General features: G+C 36.7%; 1 protein-coding gene and 1 pseudogene across 8 annotated transcripts in view; both read right to left on the bottom strand.

Moving 5' to 3' along the window:
• The window catches only part of PIBF1 (progesterone immunomodulatory binding factor 1), a 341,226-nt gene that overhangs the window by 131,172 nt on the left and 189,875 nt on the right, over window positions 1-20,179 (bottom strand). For 7 of the 8 annotated variants that reach the window (XM_077158415.1, XM_077158414.1, XM_077158419.1 and 4 more), the window contains one exon: window positions 2,741-2,806. The exons of the other annotated variant lie outside the window; for it this stretch is intronic. In XM_077158415.1, coding sequence (XP_077014530.1) covers window positions 2,741-2,806 — 66 coding nt within the window. The remainder of the gene's footprint in view (window positions 1-2,740; window positions 2,807-20,179) is intronic. 8 annotated transcript variants of the gene reach the window in all.
• LOC143681412 (integrator complex subunit 10-like) lies at window positions 5,246-10,049 on the bottom strand (annotated as a pseudogene).

The raw sequence follows: 20,179 nt of genomic DNA, 5'->3' as shown, positions 1-20,179 counted from the left end.
AACGAGGTGGAAGGCCCATCCTCTGCCTTTGGGGCAAACTTACCCTCTCCGTGGGATTGGGTGGGTCTGCTCTCCCGGCCTGAGGCTTCTTGACTTCAGACCTCAGCCTCTGAAGTTTTTTTACCCCAATGTGTCCCTTCTCTTTCCCTCTCATTCCTGACTGGCAGTGATTCTCCTTATCAGATCCCGCAACACTCTTGTTGGTTTTCTATGCAGTAGCCTTGGATTGTGCCCATCAGACATAAGGAGTTTCCACAATTCTTCCTGGATAATTCTATGTTTGATCCTGGCTTTTGTGGAAATGGCTGGCTGGTTCCACATTTGGTTAAATTCTCACATGGAGCACTATTCTCTAGGGTCTCCCTTTCTGGAGGTCCAGAATTTTTCCAAACTTCAATTTCTGGTTTCTTTGTACCCAAGAGTTATGTTTTCAGCTTATCTATTTCCTGTTGCATTTCACTATAAGCTTCAAGGAAAAACCAGGCTGTGCCTTCCACATTTAATTTGGAGATGTCTTCTGCTAAATATCCAAGTTCAAGGCTTTTAAAATCTGTCTTCCAGCCAATGCCACTAGTCACTTTTGCCAGATTATCTGCCATTTTAAAACAAGGATCACCTTCCTTCAAAGCTGCAATAACACATGCTTCATTTCTGTCTAGAGCCTGGTCAGAGGTATCTTTAGAGTCCACATTTCTAACAACAGTCTCTTCAAAGCATTCTAGGCCTTTTCTATCAAACTCCTCACAACTCCTCCAAAGTCTTCCCCTTATCCATTTAAGAAGCTGTTCCAACATTTTTGGTATTTGCAAACTGCAGTAGCACCCCACTTCTGGTATCAAAATCTGTTCTAGTTTGCTAGCTGCCAGAATGCAATATACCAGAAACAGAATGGCTTTTAAAAAAGGAAATTTAATAAGTTGCTAGTTTACAGTTTTAAGGCCAAGAAAATGTCCCAATTAAAACAAGTCTATGGAAATATCCAATCAAAGGCACCCAGCGAAAGATACCTTGGTTCAAGAAGACCAATGAAGTTTAGGGTTTCTCTCTTAGGTGAGAAGGCACATGGCGAACACAGCCAGGGTTCTTTTCTTGGCTGGAAGGGCACATGGTGAACATGGCATTATCTGCTGGCTTTCTCTCCTGGCTTCCTGTTTCATGAAGCTCCCTGGGAGGTGTTTTCCTTCTTCATTTCCAAAGGTCACTGGCTGGTTGACTCTGTGCTTCTTGAGGCTATGTCATTTGTCTCTGCTCTTTTTGAATCTCTCTCATTCTCCAAAATGTTTCCTCTTTTATAGGATTCCAGTAAACTAATCAAGACCTACCTGAATGGGCGGAGACATGTTTCTACCTAATCCAGTTTAACAGTCACTCTTGCTTGAGTCACATCTCCAGGGAGATGACCTAATTACAGTTTCAAACATACATTACTGAATAGGGATTAGAAGAAACAGCTGCCTTTATAAAATGGGATTAGGTTAAAATATGGCTTTTCTAGGGTACATAAATCATTTCAAACCAGCACAGACTCTTAGGCATAATTATCAATAGGCTTAACTTCTCCTTTGCAGAAACAGTCTTCAAAGGGGTGAGTCCCAAGATTGAGGGCTCAACATATTGACTTGGTTGTCCCCATTGCTTGCAAGAATATCAGGAATTCCCCAGATGGGGAAAATGATTATTTCTTCCTTTCTCCCAAGTACTCTAAGGGGACTTTACAAATTTTTTTTATTCTGTGCTCAAGTTACTCTGGGATATACAGGGACATCATACTATCCTATAGAAACCAACAAGATTTCACTACCTATTCAAACATCCATGCAGTTATGGTGTTCAAGTAAAGTGACTATACAAGTTAAATTAGATAATATGCCACTCAAAATGTAAATTTTGCACCAAATAGATACCTCTCCCTTTGGTCATGCAGAGGTTGAAGTTTGAAAACAAGACCCATATCATCCTTTACCCAGTATTCTGATTTACCTTAGTCCTATCCAGATTAGCTTCATTCATATCCCTAGATGAAGTCTGACCACTTTTTCAGCTTTTTAAAACAGTTCCTGTATGGGATAATGCTGATTTTCATAGCTTCAGAGCTCTAACTGTGAGTCTCAGGTATGACACAAATACCTGAAGTTTCAGGGAATGACCAGGTTATATATAAACAGCTCAGGATCTCAGAATTTTGAAATTTCAGTCACAACTCCTAAATATATATGGTTGCTCTGAAACTTACAATCTAGGAACCTTTACAATTGGCCCCACCTGATAACCCATGCTCTCAACTTCAGTTTTTTTAGAGATTGCATATTATAGTTAGTCCGTATGAGTGAGGCAATGATAATATTTGTCTTTTTGTTTGACATTTCATTCAACAAACTGTCCTAGGGTACATTATACCTTCAAACTGGCACAGCACTCTTACCTTTGGTAAATGCATCTCACTTTCACATTAGTGGAAGTTGAATACAATGCATATTGGTACTTATTTAATATATAGCAAAACTTTAAGGTGAATGTCAGTTTTTGTGTTGAACATTTTAGAAACTCCTGGCATTAATTATGAAGAATAAAACTTTACAATTTTATTCTAAAAAATACCTTTTTATAATGAAAAGCAAACATTCATAAAATTTTCTTCATTAAGATATAATTCAGCCTCTGTCTCCAACCAACACAAGAAGCGAACTCACCACCCTCCCTCTCTCTACATGGGACATAACTCCCGGGGGTGTGGACCTACCTGGCAACATGGGACAGTAATCCTAGAATGAGCTGAGGCTCAGCATCAAGGGATTGAGAAAACCATCTGGACCAAAAGGGAGAAGAGTGAAATGAGACAAAGTGTCAATGGCTGAGATATTTCAAACAGAGTCCAGAGGTTATCCTAGAGGTTATTCTTAGGCATTAAGTAGATATTACCTTGTTATTCAAGATGTAATGGAGAGGCTGAGGGGAACTGCTTGAAGATGTAGAGCTGTGTTCCAGTAGCCATGTTTCTTGAACATGATTGTATAATGATATACAATCACAATGTGACTGTGTGATTGTGAAAACCTTGTGTCTGACGTTCCTTTTATCTACCTTGTCAACAGACGAGTAGAACATATGGAATAAAAATAAATAATAGGTGGAACAAATGTTAAAATAAATTTAGTTTGAAGTGCTAGTGATCAATGAAAGGGAGGGGTAAGGGGTGTAGTATGTATAAATTTTTTCTGTTTTCATTTTATTTCTTTTTCTGAATAGATGCAAATGTTCCAAGAAGTGATCATGATCATGAATATGCAACTATGTGATATTATTGTGAATTACTGATTATATATGTAGAACGGAATGATCAAAATAAGAATGTTTGTGTTTGTTTAGGGTTTTTTTTGTATTTAAAAAAAATCAAAAAACCAAAAAAGATATAATTCACATACCATAAAATTCACCCTTTTAAAGTATACAATTCAGTAGTTTTTAGTTTTTAGTATTTCCACAAAGTCGTACATCATTGCTGTCTAATTAATGAACATCTCATCAGCCCAAAAAGAAACCCCATATCCATGAGGGGGAGTGAGAAACCCCATTTCTTACTCCCCCAAACTCATGCAAGCACTAACCTACTTTCTATCTTTATGGATTTGCATATTCTGGACATTTCATATAAATGAAATCATATAATAAGCGGCCTTTTGATATATTCGAGATTAATCCATGTAGCGTGAATCAGTACTTTATTCTTTTTTTTAATACCCAAATATTTCATTATATAGATATGCCACATTTTATTTATCTATTCATCAGTTGATGGATATTTGGGTTGTTTCTGCTTTATGGCTATTATGAATAATGGTGCTAAAACATTTGTGTACAAGTTTTTTTTTCTTTTAGGATGACATTTATTTACAAAATGAATTGATGCTTTTGTTTTACAAAAATTACAAAAAAATGGCTCTTCAAAATAGAAATGGTGGCGGCTTAACAATGTGCGCATTTTAGTTCGTCCTCCAGAACAACTACTAAATAACCAGAGACAGTACAGAACAGCGCCTGGAAGCACAAGAGTGACCGGACACACAGTGTACCCCAGTCTGGACCAGCTGCGAGCACCCCCCCAGAATCGTGAGTTCCCCAAGCTGCAGAGCCAGCACCCCTTCCCAACAGGCTGCTTCCCAGAGGGGAAAGGAAAGGACTTTACCAGCAGCAGGGACTGGGCACAATCAAACGCCAATTGTGGAACTAATTAACACATTCTGACTACTAAAAATAGGCCCCCAGCTTAGGTGAACCTGATCAAAACGGAGGTTGCTCATTTTTGCCCCAGTGCCAAGGGGGCAGGACTGACAGAAAAAGGGGGGGAAAAATAAAAGAAGGAAACAGAGGTTTTTGTGGCTGTGTATCTACAAAGGCTTGACTGCCTCTGGATACAGCGGCAGGACTTTTCAGGCTGCAACTGCCCCAGGCATAGGCAGAAGTGAGCTCTTTTGGGGTCTTATCTGGAGCTTGTGCCTTCCCCAGGGGAGGGGTGAAGCCCCACCCAGGTGGAATCCCTCCCTCAAGGAATTCAGACACCAGGGCTTGGTAATTTGAAGCCATTAAAACCAGCCTACAACCTCTCCTCTGTCTCCACCATGCCCCCAGCAGGGAGAGTCTGCCAAAGTTAAAGGTACCACATCATCTTATGCTGGTGGGTCCTGCAGTCAGACAAGTGCCACATACTGGGGAGGATAAGAAAAACAGAGTACAGAGACTACACAGGAAAGTCTTTCAACCTGCTGGGTCTCACTCTCAGGGAAAACTGACGCAGGTGACTCTTTCCTCCTGATAGGAGGCCAGTTTGGTCTGGGAAAATCTGGCTGGGTTCTATAATATCTAAGTAGACCCTCCTAAGTGTGGGGGGGAAAAGGACCACACAAGCAGGGCAAGAAACAAGAAAACAAGTTCTGAAAAATTCTCCTCTGTTAAACAAAACTTAAGCTAAAGGTCCAGATAAAGCTGAACAGAATGTCAAAGAACAGATAAACAACAAATTCATCCAGCAAGAAAACTCTAGATAAAAGAAGTGAAAGCAATCTCCAGAATAAACTAATTAAGATAATTAAATGCCAAGCCCCCCCCCAAAAATAACAAATCACACTAGGAAAATTGAAGATATGGCCCAGTCAAAGGAACAAACCAACAATTCAAATGATATACAGGAGCTGAAACAATTAATTCAGAATGTACAAACAGACATGGAAAACCTCATCAAAAACAAAATCAGTGACTTGAGGGAGGATATAAAGAAGGCAAGAAAAGAACAAAAAGAAGAAATTGAAAGTCTGAAAAAACAAATCAGAGAACTTATGGGAATGAAAGACACAGTAGGAGAGATGAAAAAAACAATGGAAACCTACAATGGTAGATTTCGAGAGACAGAACATAAGATTTCTGAACTGGAGGACAGAACATCTGAAATTGGACAAGAAACAGAAACTATGGGAAAAAATATGAGCAGGGACTCAGGGAATTGAAAGACAATATGAAGCGCATGAATATACGTGTTGTGGGTGTCCCAGAAGGAGAAGAGAAGGGAAAAAGAGGAGAAAAACTAATGGAGGAAATTATCACTGAAAATTTCCCAACTCTTATGAAAGACTTAAAATTACAGGTCCAAGAAGTGCAGCAAACCCCAAAGAGAATAGATCCAAATAGACATACTCCAAGACATTTAATAATCAGAATTTCAGAGGTCAAAGAGAGAGAGGATCTTGAAAGCAGCAAGAGAAAAGCAATCCATCACATACAAGGGAAGCCCAATAAGACTATGCACAGATCTCTCAGCAGAAACCACGGAGGCGAGAAGACAGTGGGATGATATATTTAAATTATTAAAAGAGAAAAACTGCCAACCAAGAATTCTATATCCAGAAAAATTGTCCTTCAAAAACAAGGGAGAAATTAAAACATTTTCAGACAAAAAATCACTGAGAGAATTTGTGACCAAGAGACCAGCTCTGCAAAACAGAAATGGTTTCTTGGATTCTTGGGAACTACTGAGAAGCAACCAAAGGGTTAGAACTTGGAGAAGTTTTCTCTTTTTAAGAGTTGTAACAGCAACATTTAGCACTGCTTTAGGTCTTCCTCCCAAAACTACACAGCTCCAAGCTATCTGGCAGAAAGGTCTTCAGTCAAGTCAGAGTCTGAAGTAACAAGATGTTCTCGTTAATGCAGAACCTGTGCAGCACCACTATCAGATTCTCACCGCAGCAGGAAACCCGGCGCTCCATGGCCAGGTGGAAGCCCTCTTTCATGCCTTTGGTGATGCCCCGTGTCACCGTGTGGTGCTTGATCAGCATTCCTTGATTGGGAAGTAATTCCAGAAGAATTTTCCCACCTTCCTGAGTTCCTCCAGCATATCAATATTTGTAACATAATTGAAAAAATTCTCATATTGGAAATTTCCTTGTTCGCAAATGGCTTTTAAGAAAAGATTCTCTCCCTGTGGCCACTCCTGCTGAAGCAATATGATCACATGCCCCAAAGCCATATCATCCCTGCTGTCCGTGAAAGCTCTAAGCTTAAAACAGGTTAACATTAAATGCAGGCAGTAAGGCATAATGGCCTTACTAGTACAAGGCAGAAACTTCAGATTCAAACTTTTTCTAAATTTGGGCTTTATTTTGGATGGCTCTTCCAGTGATCTGCCTCCCTCTTGAATGGGAAGTATCATGTAACACATCAGATCAAGGACTTTTTCATATGTCATCCTGTACTCCCCTAAGAGCAAAGTGGCAGGTCGCTAGCTGGATGAGCACTCTCTGATGCTCCAAGGTCCCCTGTCCTGTGATCTGTGGCTGAGGGAGTGATCCCTGCAGAACTGCCAAATGATGCAAGCTGGCTATTGCCTTTTTATATTGACCCTGATAGATGATCATATCAGTGAGGAAGATTCTTTTTTTTTTATTAAAAGTCCATTTTTTAAAAATTAATTAATTAAAAAATTAATTAAAAAAATAAAAAACAAAGAAAACAATAAGATATTCCATTCTACATATATAATCAGTAATTCTTAATATCATCATATAGTTGCATATTCATCATTTCTTAGAACATTTGCATCGATTTAGAAAAAGAAATAAAAAGACAACAGAAAAAGAAGTAAAACGATAATAGAGAAAAAAAAGTTATACATACCATACCCCTTACCATTCGCTTTCATTTACCACTAGCATTTCAAACTAAATTTATTTTAACATTTGTTCCCCCTATTATTTATTTTTATTCCATATGTTCTATTCTTTAGTTGATATGGTAGATAAAAGGAGCATCAGACACAAGGTTTTCACATTCCCAGAGTCACACTGTGAAAGCTATATCATTGTTCAATCATCATCAAGAAACATGGCTACTGGAACACAGCTCTACATTTTCAGGCAGTTCCCTCCAGCCTCTCCACTACATCTTGAACAACAAGGTGATATCTACTTAATGCGTAAGAATAACCTCCAGGATAACCTCTCGACTCTGTTTGGAATCTCTCAGCCATTGACACTTAGTCTCATTTCACTCTTCCCCCTTTTGGTTGAGAAGGTTCTCTCAATCCCTTGATGTTAATTCTCAGCTCATTCCAGGATCTCTGTCCCACGTTGCCAGGAGGGTCCACACCCCTGGGAGTCATGTCCCACGCAGAGAGGGGGAGGGTGGTGAGACTGCTCGTCATGTTGGCTGGAGGGAGAGGCCACATCTGAGCAACAAAAGAGGCTCTCTTGGGGGTGACTCTTAGGCCTAAATTTTAAGTAGACTTGACCTACCTTTTGTGGGGTTAAGTTTTATATGAACAAACCCCAAGACTGGGGGCTCAGCCTGTAGCTTTGGTTGTCCACACTGCTTGTGAGAATATCAAGAATTCTACTTGGAGAAGTTGAATTTCTCCCCGCTCAGTGAGGAAGATTCTTAACCAAAGCCAAGCATCTGTCTTCCAAGCCAAACAAATCTGTGTAAATTCCTTGTCAAGGAATTCTAGGAATAAAGCAACTCTCAGCTCTCCCCAGCCAATTTAAAGCTTTCTAACACTTTAACTGAGTTCGCAAGCTCTGCTTTATTGACTACAATGTGATGGCTCCTTCCTTTTGCTGAATAGTCTTTGTCATCTGAACTCTGCATGTTTTTTTTCTTGTCCCTCAGCTACTTTTCTTTTTTTTACGTACATGTTTATTACAATCAATTTCTACATCACCATACACATTTGATACATCCTCAAGAAGAACCAATGGAATTTGGGTTGGGGCATTAGGACCTTGGAAGAGAGATGGCTGTATGCTGTTGACATACTGGAATGCATCCTTAAAGAAGACCAACATAGTGGAATAAACCACTTGATTTTTATATTTTGCTTGAGCTTCATTATCAAAGTTGTTCATATATCTGCAGAGATCATTCATTCTATGCAAAATATCACCATAGCTTCATCTTCCTTTATCCATCTGCCATTCATATCTCATTCCAACAACATTCAAAATCTTAAACAACCTCTCCCAAGGGTCCACAATCTGGGATGACTTTTCCATCAGCCCTTCTATTATGTACTTCTGAGAGCTAACTTTGCTAGGTGACATCAAATCAGATGTATCTTGGGCACTTTGATGCTGGTTTTCTATTTGAGTCGACCTAGTGACAACTGATTTAAAATTCAGTTGCTTTGTTCAAGTACTTGTATAATAAATTGGCAGGCAAGCGAACATCATGGTTGTTAATTACTAAGGAAGGACATCACAAACAAATAATTTCCTAAAGCAGTTAACAGGAGATTCTTGTTCTTCGATCGTTTCAGCCTCTAATAATGCCTCCCCAAGGCCAATGTCATATTGTACCACTGCTTCAGGGAAGTGCCTCAAGAGCAGAAGCAACATTTCTGATCGTTCCAGCGTGCTGAAGCATTGTTCTGTAATCTTGAGTAACATTTCACACTGGACCTGACCAGGAAGGGTTTCAAATAAACCTGTACACAACACATTTAACAATTCTTAAAATTGGGTTTGTTTATCCTGTGAATCATTTCTTAGTGCTGACGTAATAATGCTGATTTCTCTCCACACCACCGGCTGGTCTGGGAAATTCACAAACATGTCATACAGCAGTCTCCCAACGGTGGCCGTCCGCTCTGCATCCGCTCCATGGTGTACATCTCATATTGGACGATAAAGTTGGCCAGGTAGAGGCTGCGGGCAGTAATCAGCCATGCCTTTGCTGCCCACAGGTCCTGCTGCACCAACTCCTGGGCTCGTTGCACCAGGAACTTGCAGTCACCCTGGGCCCACATGACCCAGGAGATGCTGAGTCCCTGCTGGAGGCCGCTGGACCTTCCGGCCCCAAGAGCGCAGCCTGTGTACAAGTTTTTGAGTGAACATATTATTTCATCTCTTTGGGGTATACACTTAGGAGTGGAATTGCTGAATTAGATGATAATTCTATGTTTAACATTTTGAGGAGCTGCCACAGAGTTTTCCAAAGCAGTTGCACCATTTTACATTCTTGTAAGCAATGAATGAGAGTGCTAATTTTTCCATATCCTTTTCAACATTTATTATCTTTTTTATTGTAGCCATCTAGTGGGTGTGAAGTGCTGAAAATATTTTTATTTAAAAAAAAGAAGCATTGATTCAACATTTCAGTGACATGAAACTGTCCCTGTACTCTTTGAGGAAGTCATTTTATAAATATAAATGAAAAATATATGTGAAATCAACACCTTCCTTAGCTAAACTATGGAATATACGGAGACCATAAAATTGAAATAAATTCTGCAGAAGTCATTTAGAATGTGATCTTTAAAATACTTTGTGTTGAAAGAAACTGTGTTTTGCTTTTTTTCCGCATGGCCAGGCACCAGGAATTGAACCCAGTTCTCTGGCATGGCAGGCAAGTACTCTGCCATTGAGCCACCATTGCACTGCCCTGTGTTTTCTTCTTTGAGAGTTTAGGATATGTGTGTGATTCTGAGATAAATGCCAATTCTTTTTTTTTAATTAAAAAAAATTTTTTTTTAAACATAACAACATATAAAAACAAACATTTTTAGCATATGATCATTCCATTCTTGGCATATGATCAATAACTCACAATATCATCACATAGTTGTATATTCATCATCATGATCATTTCTTAGAACATTTGCATCAATTCAGAAAAAGAAATAAAAAGAAAAAAGGAAAAAACACATATATACCACACCCCTTACCACTCCCTCTCATTGATCGCTAGTATTTCCATCTACCCAATATAGTTTAGCCTTTGTTTCCCCTATTTTCTTCTGTACCCCTAATCACTCCCTTTTATTGATCACTAGCATTTCAATCTACTAAATTTATTTTAACATTTATTCCACTTATTATTTATTTATTTTTAATCCATATGTTTTACTCATATGTCCATACCGTAGATAAAAGGAGCATCAGACACGAGTTTTCACAATCACACAGTCACACTGTTAAAGCTATATTATACAATCATTTTCAAGAAACATGGCTACTGAAAAACAGCTCTACATTTTCAGGCACTTCCCTCCAGCCTCTCTAATATACCTTAACTAAAAAGGTGATACCTATATAATGTGTAAGAAAAACTTCCAGGATAACCTCTCGACTCTGTTTGAAATCTCTCAGCTATTGACATTTTATTTTGTCTCATTTCTCTCTTCCCCCTTTTGGTCTAGAAGTTTCTCTTAATCCCTTGATGCCGAGTTCCGGCTCATTCTAGGATTTCTGTCCCACGTTGCTAGGAAGGTTTACATTCCTGGGAGTCATGTACCACGTAGCAAGGGGTAGGGCAATGAGTTTGCTTGTCATGTTGGCTGAGAGAGAGAGGCCACATCTGAGCAACAAAAAAGACTCTTAGGCCTAATTTTAAGTCGGCTCAGGCTTAAAAACTACAAACCTACAAACTCTCATGCCCTACTCAAGGTTCCACGTGCTTATGGTGTTATGGTGTTCAATTAAACTGTCCACATAAGTTATATTAGTTAGGAAATGCACTGGTCAAAATGTAAATTTTGTACCAAATAGACATTTTTTGCTTTAGTCTTACACATAAGGTAAAGTTTTAAAACATGAATTACCACCTATTTTCAACACTGAGCAATATTGACATTCCTTTGTTCTTCCTCATACAAAAAACATTTTTTAATTTGTACATTAGTCACTATCATTGTAGGCATTCCTAGATTATACCATCTCAATCTTTATCGTCTATCTTTTCTTTTGATTTCATTTGTGCCCCAGGCCTCCTCCCTCTGTCATTCTCATATTCAGCTTCATTCAGTGTTCTAACATAATTGTATTACAGTTAGGTAGTATTGTGCTATCTATTTCTGAGTTTTCACAATCAGTCCAGTTGCGTAATCCATATCCCTTCAGTGCCAATTACCCAATATCTACCTTATTTCTATCTCTTGATGGTCTCTGTTCTTAGCTGAAATTCTCCAAGTTAATTCACTAATGTTAGTTCATATCAATGAGACCATACAGTATTTGTCCTTTTGTCAATGTCAATTCTATAGGAAATTAAAGATAATTTTTAGCTCTATCTGTTCTCATTATTATATAGCACCTGAAAGTTTCGTTTAGCACTAATATTCTTCCTGTATATTGAAAAGCTAAAATAACAACAGTTATGTCCTTGAAACTCAGGAATACCAACCTTAGTAAATTGATGCTTTAGTACACCAAATGATAACTTTAAAGGACAAATCTATTCTCATGTTGTTTGTACAGGGAAAGCATTAGCCTCATATCTTTATGCACTTGTTATAGTTATATTTTAATTTGTTAAAATGAACTATGAAAACATTGAGCATTAGAGCTGTAAAAGGAGCTCCAACAATGAGGAACAGATGCAGACAAGAGCACAGTCTGACAATTTCAGGTAATACCCTCTTTCTTGTTTTGCTAAGATAACCTGTCACATTTTACTTTGTTGACTCAGACTGCTTATCCTGTCTTCTTAATTTGAACTAAGGTCAATATTATTCACACATTAACAACTTTATGTTTAATATTCTAAGTAAGCAAAGTAAATTTAAGAGGTCAAATTTCCTATAAAGTTAATGAGAATTTCTATCTAGCTTCATAACCATTCGATCCCAGGCCTCAAATTTGGATAGATTTGTCTTTATGCTACATGTGGAACTCTGCTTTTAGTTTTCCTAAGACCCACATATGTGTCCCACACTAAATTAAAAATAATAATATAAAGTCTTAGAATGAACTGTTTGCTCTGAAGGCATATTCATTGCAACAGGGATGTTTGTGCTGGAAGTATAAGGAGAAAAATGTTAAAAGGTGAAAAGCTATTGTGTAGAAAGATACAAAGTGATTAACCCAGAAGAAATGCTCTCAGGTTATAATAAATTAAACTCCAAGTAGGATGGCATATTCCCCAATGCTGAGAAATAACTGCAGAAAACATGTCAACATGGAATTCAATTCTCAGAAATGGGAGAATCTGTCTGAACAAAAGCAGTGGATAAAACATTAAATAACAACAGGCTTTAAAACAATATTTACATCAACACATACACATTAGGGGTAAGTTTTACTTGTTACCTGTTGATGTATTTGGCCAAGGATGTATATATGCTTTATTTTATCAACAAGGTTATCTGTGACTAAGACCAAAAACCCCATAAGTAAAACCTTATATTTAATCTAAATTTATATTCCAAGAAGAAATAACAACTGATTTTTATTTCATTCATAAAATGTTAATGGCTGCCCCATATTAAAACTGGACATTTATTCTTTATTCAGTTACCTAATCTAATTTGGTAGACTGGCTTCCTGGCAAGATACTTAGAGAGTACTATATTCAGTGACGAAGTGGTCCTCATATTAAGAAATTTTAAAAGCTGATCCAATTTGAAAGTGCAGTGATTGAGGCAAGACATCTGTCTCTATGCAGCAGGACAACTGTGTTTAGACAGAGAGTTAAGTAAGTAGGACCACTCATCCTCTTAGCAAGGATTATCGGTAAAAGATGGTAAGTAAAGCATCAGGATCTCCAGTTACAGGTGAAGGTTCAGGGAACGATTATTAGTATTCAGGCATTAGGTAAACTAACTGGGCAGAAAGTACTGAAAGGGCTCTAGTTCAACACAGAATATTGTAACTTAGAAGACTACATGGGAGCAGGCAGCCACAGTTGGACCACTAAATCTTTACGTGAGGAGGGTAATTTAATTCTAAATTCTACAAGCATATGGGGCAGAGGCTGCTGATATATTTTCTACACTTGGAAGTTTTGCTTGGAAACAGAGATGAGCCTGAGGATAGGGAGCCAGTCATCAGTGGATTTACCTTTGGAAAACTGGAATTGACAAGGGCAGAACCTGATACCTCCTACTGAAAATTCAATCTTGTTTAGTTGTTAGGTGGAATACCAATTCCTCTTTTTCCCTACTCTTTTAATAAGGCCTCATTGAGTTGATGTTCAGTTCCCTTCGAATGATTCATTTTGCCTGAGCTAATAACACCTACATCTTAACTACTTTTTGGCCATGCTATTTCTGGTTCTTATGGGAGAAAAACTAATTCTTATTCTTTAAAAGAAAATTGTAGTCGTGTTTCTAGATCTGTTTCACATGTATTTCTAAACCTGTACCACATGTTAAAAATGCCACTGACTGAGTCACTGAATGACAGTTAACCAAATCTAAAATAAGGGTCGAGAAAAAACTGATACTTCTTTGGATTTTTGTGCATCTCTGGCTGAGGAAAGCTAATTCATTTCAGGTTTAAAATACTCAATACTGAGTTTTTAATTTCTCTTAATTTTTTTCTTGCTCTAGATGGTAAATATAGTATCTGGTATTATAACAACTATACATTTAAAGTATGATGATAATGAGTCATCACAAGACCTTTAATAATGTTTTTTAAAAAGCATTTTAAAATTTCCTTAAAAATTGTTATCCCATATATGTCTAAATTTCCATATTTCATTCCTCAACACCTAATTTATTTAAAAATATTTATTGTGTTCCTACGAGCTAAAGCTCACATTCTAGTTGTGGGACAATAGACAAACAAATGTTAGGGGATACTAAGTGCTTATAAGTGCAAATAACAACCACTACAACAATAGTAATGACAGGGGTTTTAGTGGTGGTGCTATCTTAGAGAGGTTGGGCGGGGAAGGCACCTCTTTATTACTGATACTTGAGCAAAGATATGTGTACCAGGGTTTACTAAAACCTATATTTTAGAACTTAATAATTAATCTGAAAAATTTGCCAGACACCTATTATATTAATGCGTATAACATAAACATTCTTCAATTCAGAAGCAGGAATGCAATATCAAACAGCCTAAAAGCAATAGAAGACCTTCACATGTATTTGAAATTTGGTATTTTAAAAGAGTAACTAAAATTACATACCAAAAGTATACTGATGTATTTGCTACAGAGGTCTCATCTATATGAGTTCCAACTAAAAGAAAGAGGACTGAATTTTTAACAAATGCATTGGAGACATTTAGATGAATGCTATCATTTCACAGAACTGGGAAAATATGTTTATATGAATCAAAAATCAACATTGTTTAAATGTAATTTGAACTCATTTTTATTCTGAGGTAATGAATAGATCACATAAAAAAGTAACCATTTATAATCAACTATGTGTCTTAAAAAGTTTTTTAAGCATTAAACTGACTGTACCAGCAATATCTATTTATTACAAAATTTTAGAAAATACAGAAAAGTAGAAAGAAGAAAAATATCAATCATAGGCCCATAAGGATAACAGCTTTTTAATATTTTCATCATTTCCTTCTCTTCTTTGCATAATCAAATATTCTCAGATTTATTTGGCAGTACCTACACTGTTGGAAAAAGTCAGAGCTCTGAAGAAGCCTACTTTAGTAAAGGGAATTATTACTTGAATACACACAGTCAGATGATTTTTCTCTTAAAAATATAACTCTGATTAAATATTTATTTATATATGCAAATATGCATCATTGATATCATTAAAGTAACACAGACATTTAAAATTACATGAAAACAAAAAAAGTGTATATTTCAGTCCAGAGAAACAGAATCAACAGGATATATGTACACACAGGTGTGTGAATATATATATATGTAGAGAAGGTGGGAGGGAGAGGGGGATAGAAATATTTACTATAACAAAATGCTTCACTCAATTGAGGGAACTGTCAAGTTCGAATTGCAAAGGGCGGGCCAGAGTTATGTTCTGATAAGAGTGATGTTCAAGTCTTGAGTCTGAATTCCTTGGGTTGAAAACTCAGGGAAGAGTGGAGGGTATAGTCCTGAGACAGAATTCTTCTTTCCTGGAAACTTAGGTCTCTGAATTTAAGGCCTCTAACTGATTGGATGAGGCCTATCCACATTTTCAAGGGTTATCCACTTTACTTAAAGTTAACAGATTGTAGATGCTCATCTCATCTATAAAATATCTCCACAGCAACATGTAGTCCAGTATTTAACCAACAATGGAACACCATAACCTAGTCATAAAATTAACCATCACAGTGTACAAGCTGGAGAAATGGTATCATTGTAAGGTATACGGAAAAGGGGAGGTGAAAGAAGAAAGTGTTTGCATTATATGATTTGATGTAATAATTCTACTAAAGGCTTTTACAAATTTTTGATATGAGCAATTAAAAAAAATTTTATTAATAAAACCAATCAATGTACAATATGAACATTCTTTTTTCCCATCACATAATTGTATATTCATCATCATGATCATTTCTTAGACATGTGCATCAATTCAAAAAAAGAAATAAAAAGAAAACTGAAAAAAATCCATACATGAAATGAGCAATTTTTAAATGCAAAACTAAGTACTTTTCATTTAAATAATTTTGGCTGACATAGAGCTTTTATTTCTCACAACAAATTGCTATTAAAAAGTAAGGGTGGGGGACCTTAAGGACATTATGCTGAATGAGATTAGCCAGAAACAAAAGGACAAATACTGTATGGTCTCACTAAAATAAACTGACATCAGTGAATAAACTTGGAGAATTTCACTGGTAACAGAGACCAACAGGAGATAGAAATAGGGTAAGATATTGGGTAACTGGAGCTGTAGGGATACAGATTGTGCAACAGGACTGAATGTAAAAACTCAGAAATGGACAGCACAATACTACCTAACTGTAATACAATTATGTTAAGACACTGAATGAAGCTGAGGGTGAGAATGATAGAGGGAGGAGGGCTGGGGGCATAAATGAAATCACAAAGAAAGATAGACAATAAAGATTGAGATGGTATAATCTAGGAATGCGTAGAGTGTATAATGATAGTGACTAAATGTACAAATTTAAAACATGTTTTTGCATGAGGAAGAACAAAGGAACGTCATTACTGCAGGGTGCTGAAAATAGATGGTAATTAATATTTTAAAATTTTACCTTATGTGTGAGACTAAAGCAAAAAAGTTTTATTTGGTACAGAATTTATATTTTAACTAGTGCATTTCCTAATATAACTTATGTAGACAGCTTAATTGAACACCATAAGTACATGGAACCTTGAGTAGGACATGAGAGTCTGTTGGTTTGTCCAGAGTGATGCCCCAATAAATTCCAGAGTGATTTGAACAGTGAATAAAAAAGTATTTGCAAACTCCCTTTGGGGAATGGTGAGAACGGGGGAAAATTCAACCTTCCCAAGTTGAATTCTTGATATTCTCACAAGCAGTGTGGACAGCCAAAGCTATAGGCTGAGCCCCCAGTCTTGGGGTTTGTTCATATGAAACTTAACCCAACAAAGGATAGGTCAAGCCTACTTAAAATTAGGCCTAAGAGTCACCCCTAAAGAACCTCTTTTGTTGCTTAGATGTGGCCTCTCTCCCCAGCCAACACAACAAGCAAACTCACCACCCTCCCCCTGTCTATGTGGGAGATGACTACCAGAAGTGTGGACCTTCCTGGCAACGTGGGACAGATATTCTGGAATGAGCGGAGACTCAGCATCAAGGGATTGAGAAAACCCCTAGAATGAGCTGAGACTTAGCATCAGGGGATTAAGAAAATCTTCTCAACCAAAAGGGGGAAGAGTGAAATGAGACAAAATAAGTGTCAATGGCTGAGAGGTTACAAACAGAGTTGAGAGGTTATCCTGGAGGTTATTCTTATGCATTAAATAGATATCAACTTCTTAGACAAGATGTAGCAGAGAGGCTGGAGGGAACTGCCTGAAAATGTGGAGCTGTATTCCAGTAGCCATGTTTCTTGAAGATGACTGTATAATGATATAGCTTTCACAATGACTGTGTGATTGTGAAAACCTTGTGTCTGATGCTCCTTTTATCTACCTTATCAACAGATGAGTAAAACATATGGAATAAAGAGGAATAATAGGGGCAACAAATGTTAAAATAAATTTAGAGTGAAATGCTGGTAATCGGTGAGGAGGAGGGGTGGGGGTATGGTAAATATGAATTTTTTCTGTTCTCTTTTTATTTCTTTCTCTGAATAGATGCAAATGTTCTAAGAAATGATCATGATGATGAATATGCAACTATGCGATGATATTGTGAATTACTGATTATATATGTAGAACAGAATGATAAAAAATTACAAATGTTTGTGTTTGTTTGGTGTCTTTTAGTATTTAAAAAAAATTTAAAAATTAATTAAAAATAAAAAAAGTAAGGGGTGGGGCGGGCTACAGTGGCTCAGCAGGCAGAGTTCTCTCCTGCCATGCTGGAGACCTGGGTTTGATTCCCAGTGCTTGCCCATGTAAAAAAAAAAAGAAAAAAAAGAAGGGGTGAAGTACTTATAACATCATCAGTGTCTACTAAATTAAGTCTTTGGGTTTTTTTTTGGTACCCTAAAAGCACTTGAAAGATCTGAATCCAGAAATAAGCATACCTGCCCCATCATACCCTATCCAAAATCACTAATCTTTTACTTTAAAAAGAAAGAAAAAAAAAATCACACAAATACAGTTTTATGTCATTTTATATATTTCAGAATACTATTAAATTATACATACATTTATATATATATTTACATTTACTTAAATTACTACCACCATTCACAACTGAATTTTGAAAAGGGGATTTTATGAAAACCTAAAGATTCTCCTTATATTTACCTTTTAATATCCCCATATCTTTAGTATTTAAATATGATGGTCATTTTCTTCAATTAGATTAATTTATATACTAGTTGGTGCGAAGGGCAGATCAGAATTTCCTATTATTCAGACTACACACCATTTGGCATATTGTAATATGGCTTTGTAGTGGAGTATTTTTATTCTCTAGTTGGGAATCACTGTATATACCGGTAGGAGTACACTGCAGATGTGAAAGTTTTAAAACATGTTACGGACAGTTGTTATAAATTAGAGAACAGACCTGAAATAGCTTTCTGTTCATGTTGATATTAAACTAGGTAGAAAATGTCTTAGAGATTTTTCTTTTGTGTATCAATGCTACTTATTGTTCCACCAACTGTTCTTTCACTCTCTTTACATTACTAAAATTTAAAATACACACACATGTACTGAATCATTTCTATTATAAATGAAAATTGAGGCAGTAATTACAGAAGTTTGAAATATACATATAGGGTGGGCAACAGCGGCTCAGTGGCAGAGTCCTCGCCTGCTATGCAGGAGACCTGGGTCCAACTCCTGATGCTTGCCCATTGTTCTAGTTTGCTAGCTGCTGGAATGCAATATATCAGAAACAGAATGTCTTTTAAAAAGGGGAACTTAATAAGTTTCTAATTTACAGTTCTAAGGCCGAGAAAATGTCCCAATTAAAGCAAGTCTATAGAAATGTCCAATCTAAGGCATCCAGGGAAAGATTCTTTGGTTCAAGAAGGCCAATGAAGTTCAGGGTTTCTCTCTCAAGTAGGAGGGCACATGGCAAATATACAGTCAGTTTCCCTCTCGGCTGTAAGGGCACATGTCAAGCACTACATCATCTGCTAGCTTTCTCTCCTGGCTTTCTGTTTCATGAAGCTCCTTAGGAGGTATTTCCCTTCTTCATCTCCAAAGGTTGCTGGCTTGTGGGCTCTTTGCTTCTCGTGGCTATGTTGTTCTCTGCTCTCTCTGAATCTCTCCGAATCTCCCTCATTCTCCAAAATATTCCCTCTTTTATAGGACTCCAGAAACTTCTCAAGACCCACCCACATGGGTGGAGACATGTTGTCACCTAATTCAGCTTAACAACCACTCTTGATTAAATCACATCTCCAGGGAGATGAAACATACAGTATTGAATAGGGATTATTCTGCCTTTATGAAATGGGATTTAGATTAAAACATGGCTTTTCTAGGGGACATACATCCTTTCAAACTAGCATACCCATGTTAAAAAAAAAGGATATATATATATATATATATATATATATATATATATATATATATATCCTTTTTTTCTGTTAATTTTCTGTTTCTTTATAATTGTATATATATATATACAATTATAAAGAAACAGAAAATTCTAGTTGGTAGGGAAAACTTATAAAGCTACTATTGATGTTGCAACAATGATTACTACAGGACTTGAGAAAGAATTTAAAAGGCCTTTTGAGAATTTGTCCAAAGGTCTCTGCTATTTAGATGATTTCTTCAACCAGTTCACGCCTCAGCTATAATACTACATCTGTCAGTTTTGGCTTACGAACTAATTCTTAAATGAATGTGAGAGAGCTTTTTGTGCTGAGTTAAAAACGCTGAATATGTTTAACAACTGTAACATGGATTTATAACAATTTCAAGCATGCATTTGAGGTAATTCAATCCATCTATTATATCATAATCAAATAAAGTATGAAATGTCATTAATAAAATAAACAATGTATAGTATTATTTGGCCATCTCATAAAGGCAAAAATAGGTACTTCAGGTATGTGGAGATAAAAGAAAGTACCTAAGTAAAACAAAATAATGAAAAGAATGAAGCCTTAAAATAAGTCAAAGTATACACGAAATTAAATTAGAGTAAAACATTTTATAAGCATCTGAATGTTTTTTTTCCCTTTTGACATAAACCCTTAAAATTCTGCTTGAAACATCCTCTGAACCAAGAGCATTTATTATATGAGTGCCTCACAGCACTCAAAACTATTTCACGCTGCTTTCAATTATTCCTCAAAGTGTTGGGCTACATTAAAGAAAAAAATTCAGAATAAATAAAATAATATTAAAAAAAGTCATAAAA

This window comes from Tamandua tetradactyla, chromosome 4, assembly GCF_023851605.1.
Source record: "Tamandua tetradactyla isolate mTamTet1 chromosome 4, mTamTet1.pri, whole genome shotgun sequence".
NCBI classification, from domain to species: Eukaryota; Metazoa; Chordata; class Mammalia; order Pilosa; family Myrmecophagidae; genus Tamandua; species Tamandua tetradactyla.
The sequence above is the reverse complement of the archived record's forward strand: the minus strand, read 5'-3'. Positions and strand labels throughout refer to the sequence as shown.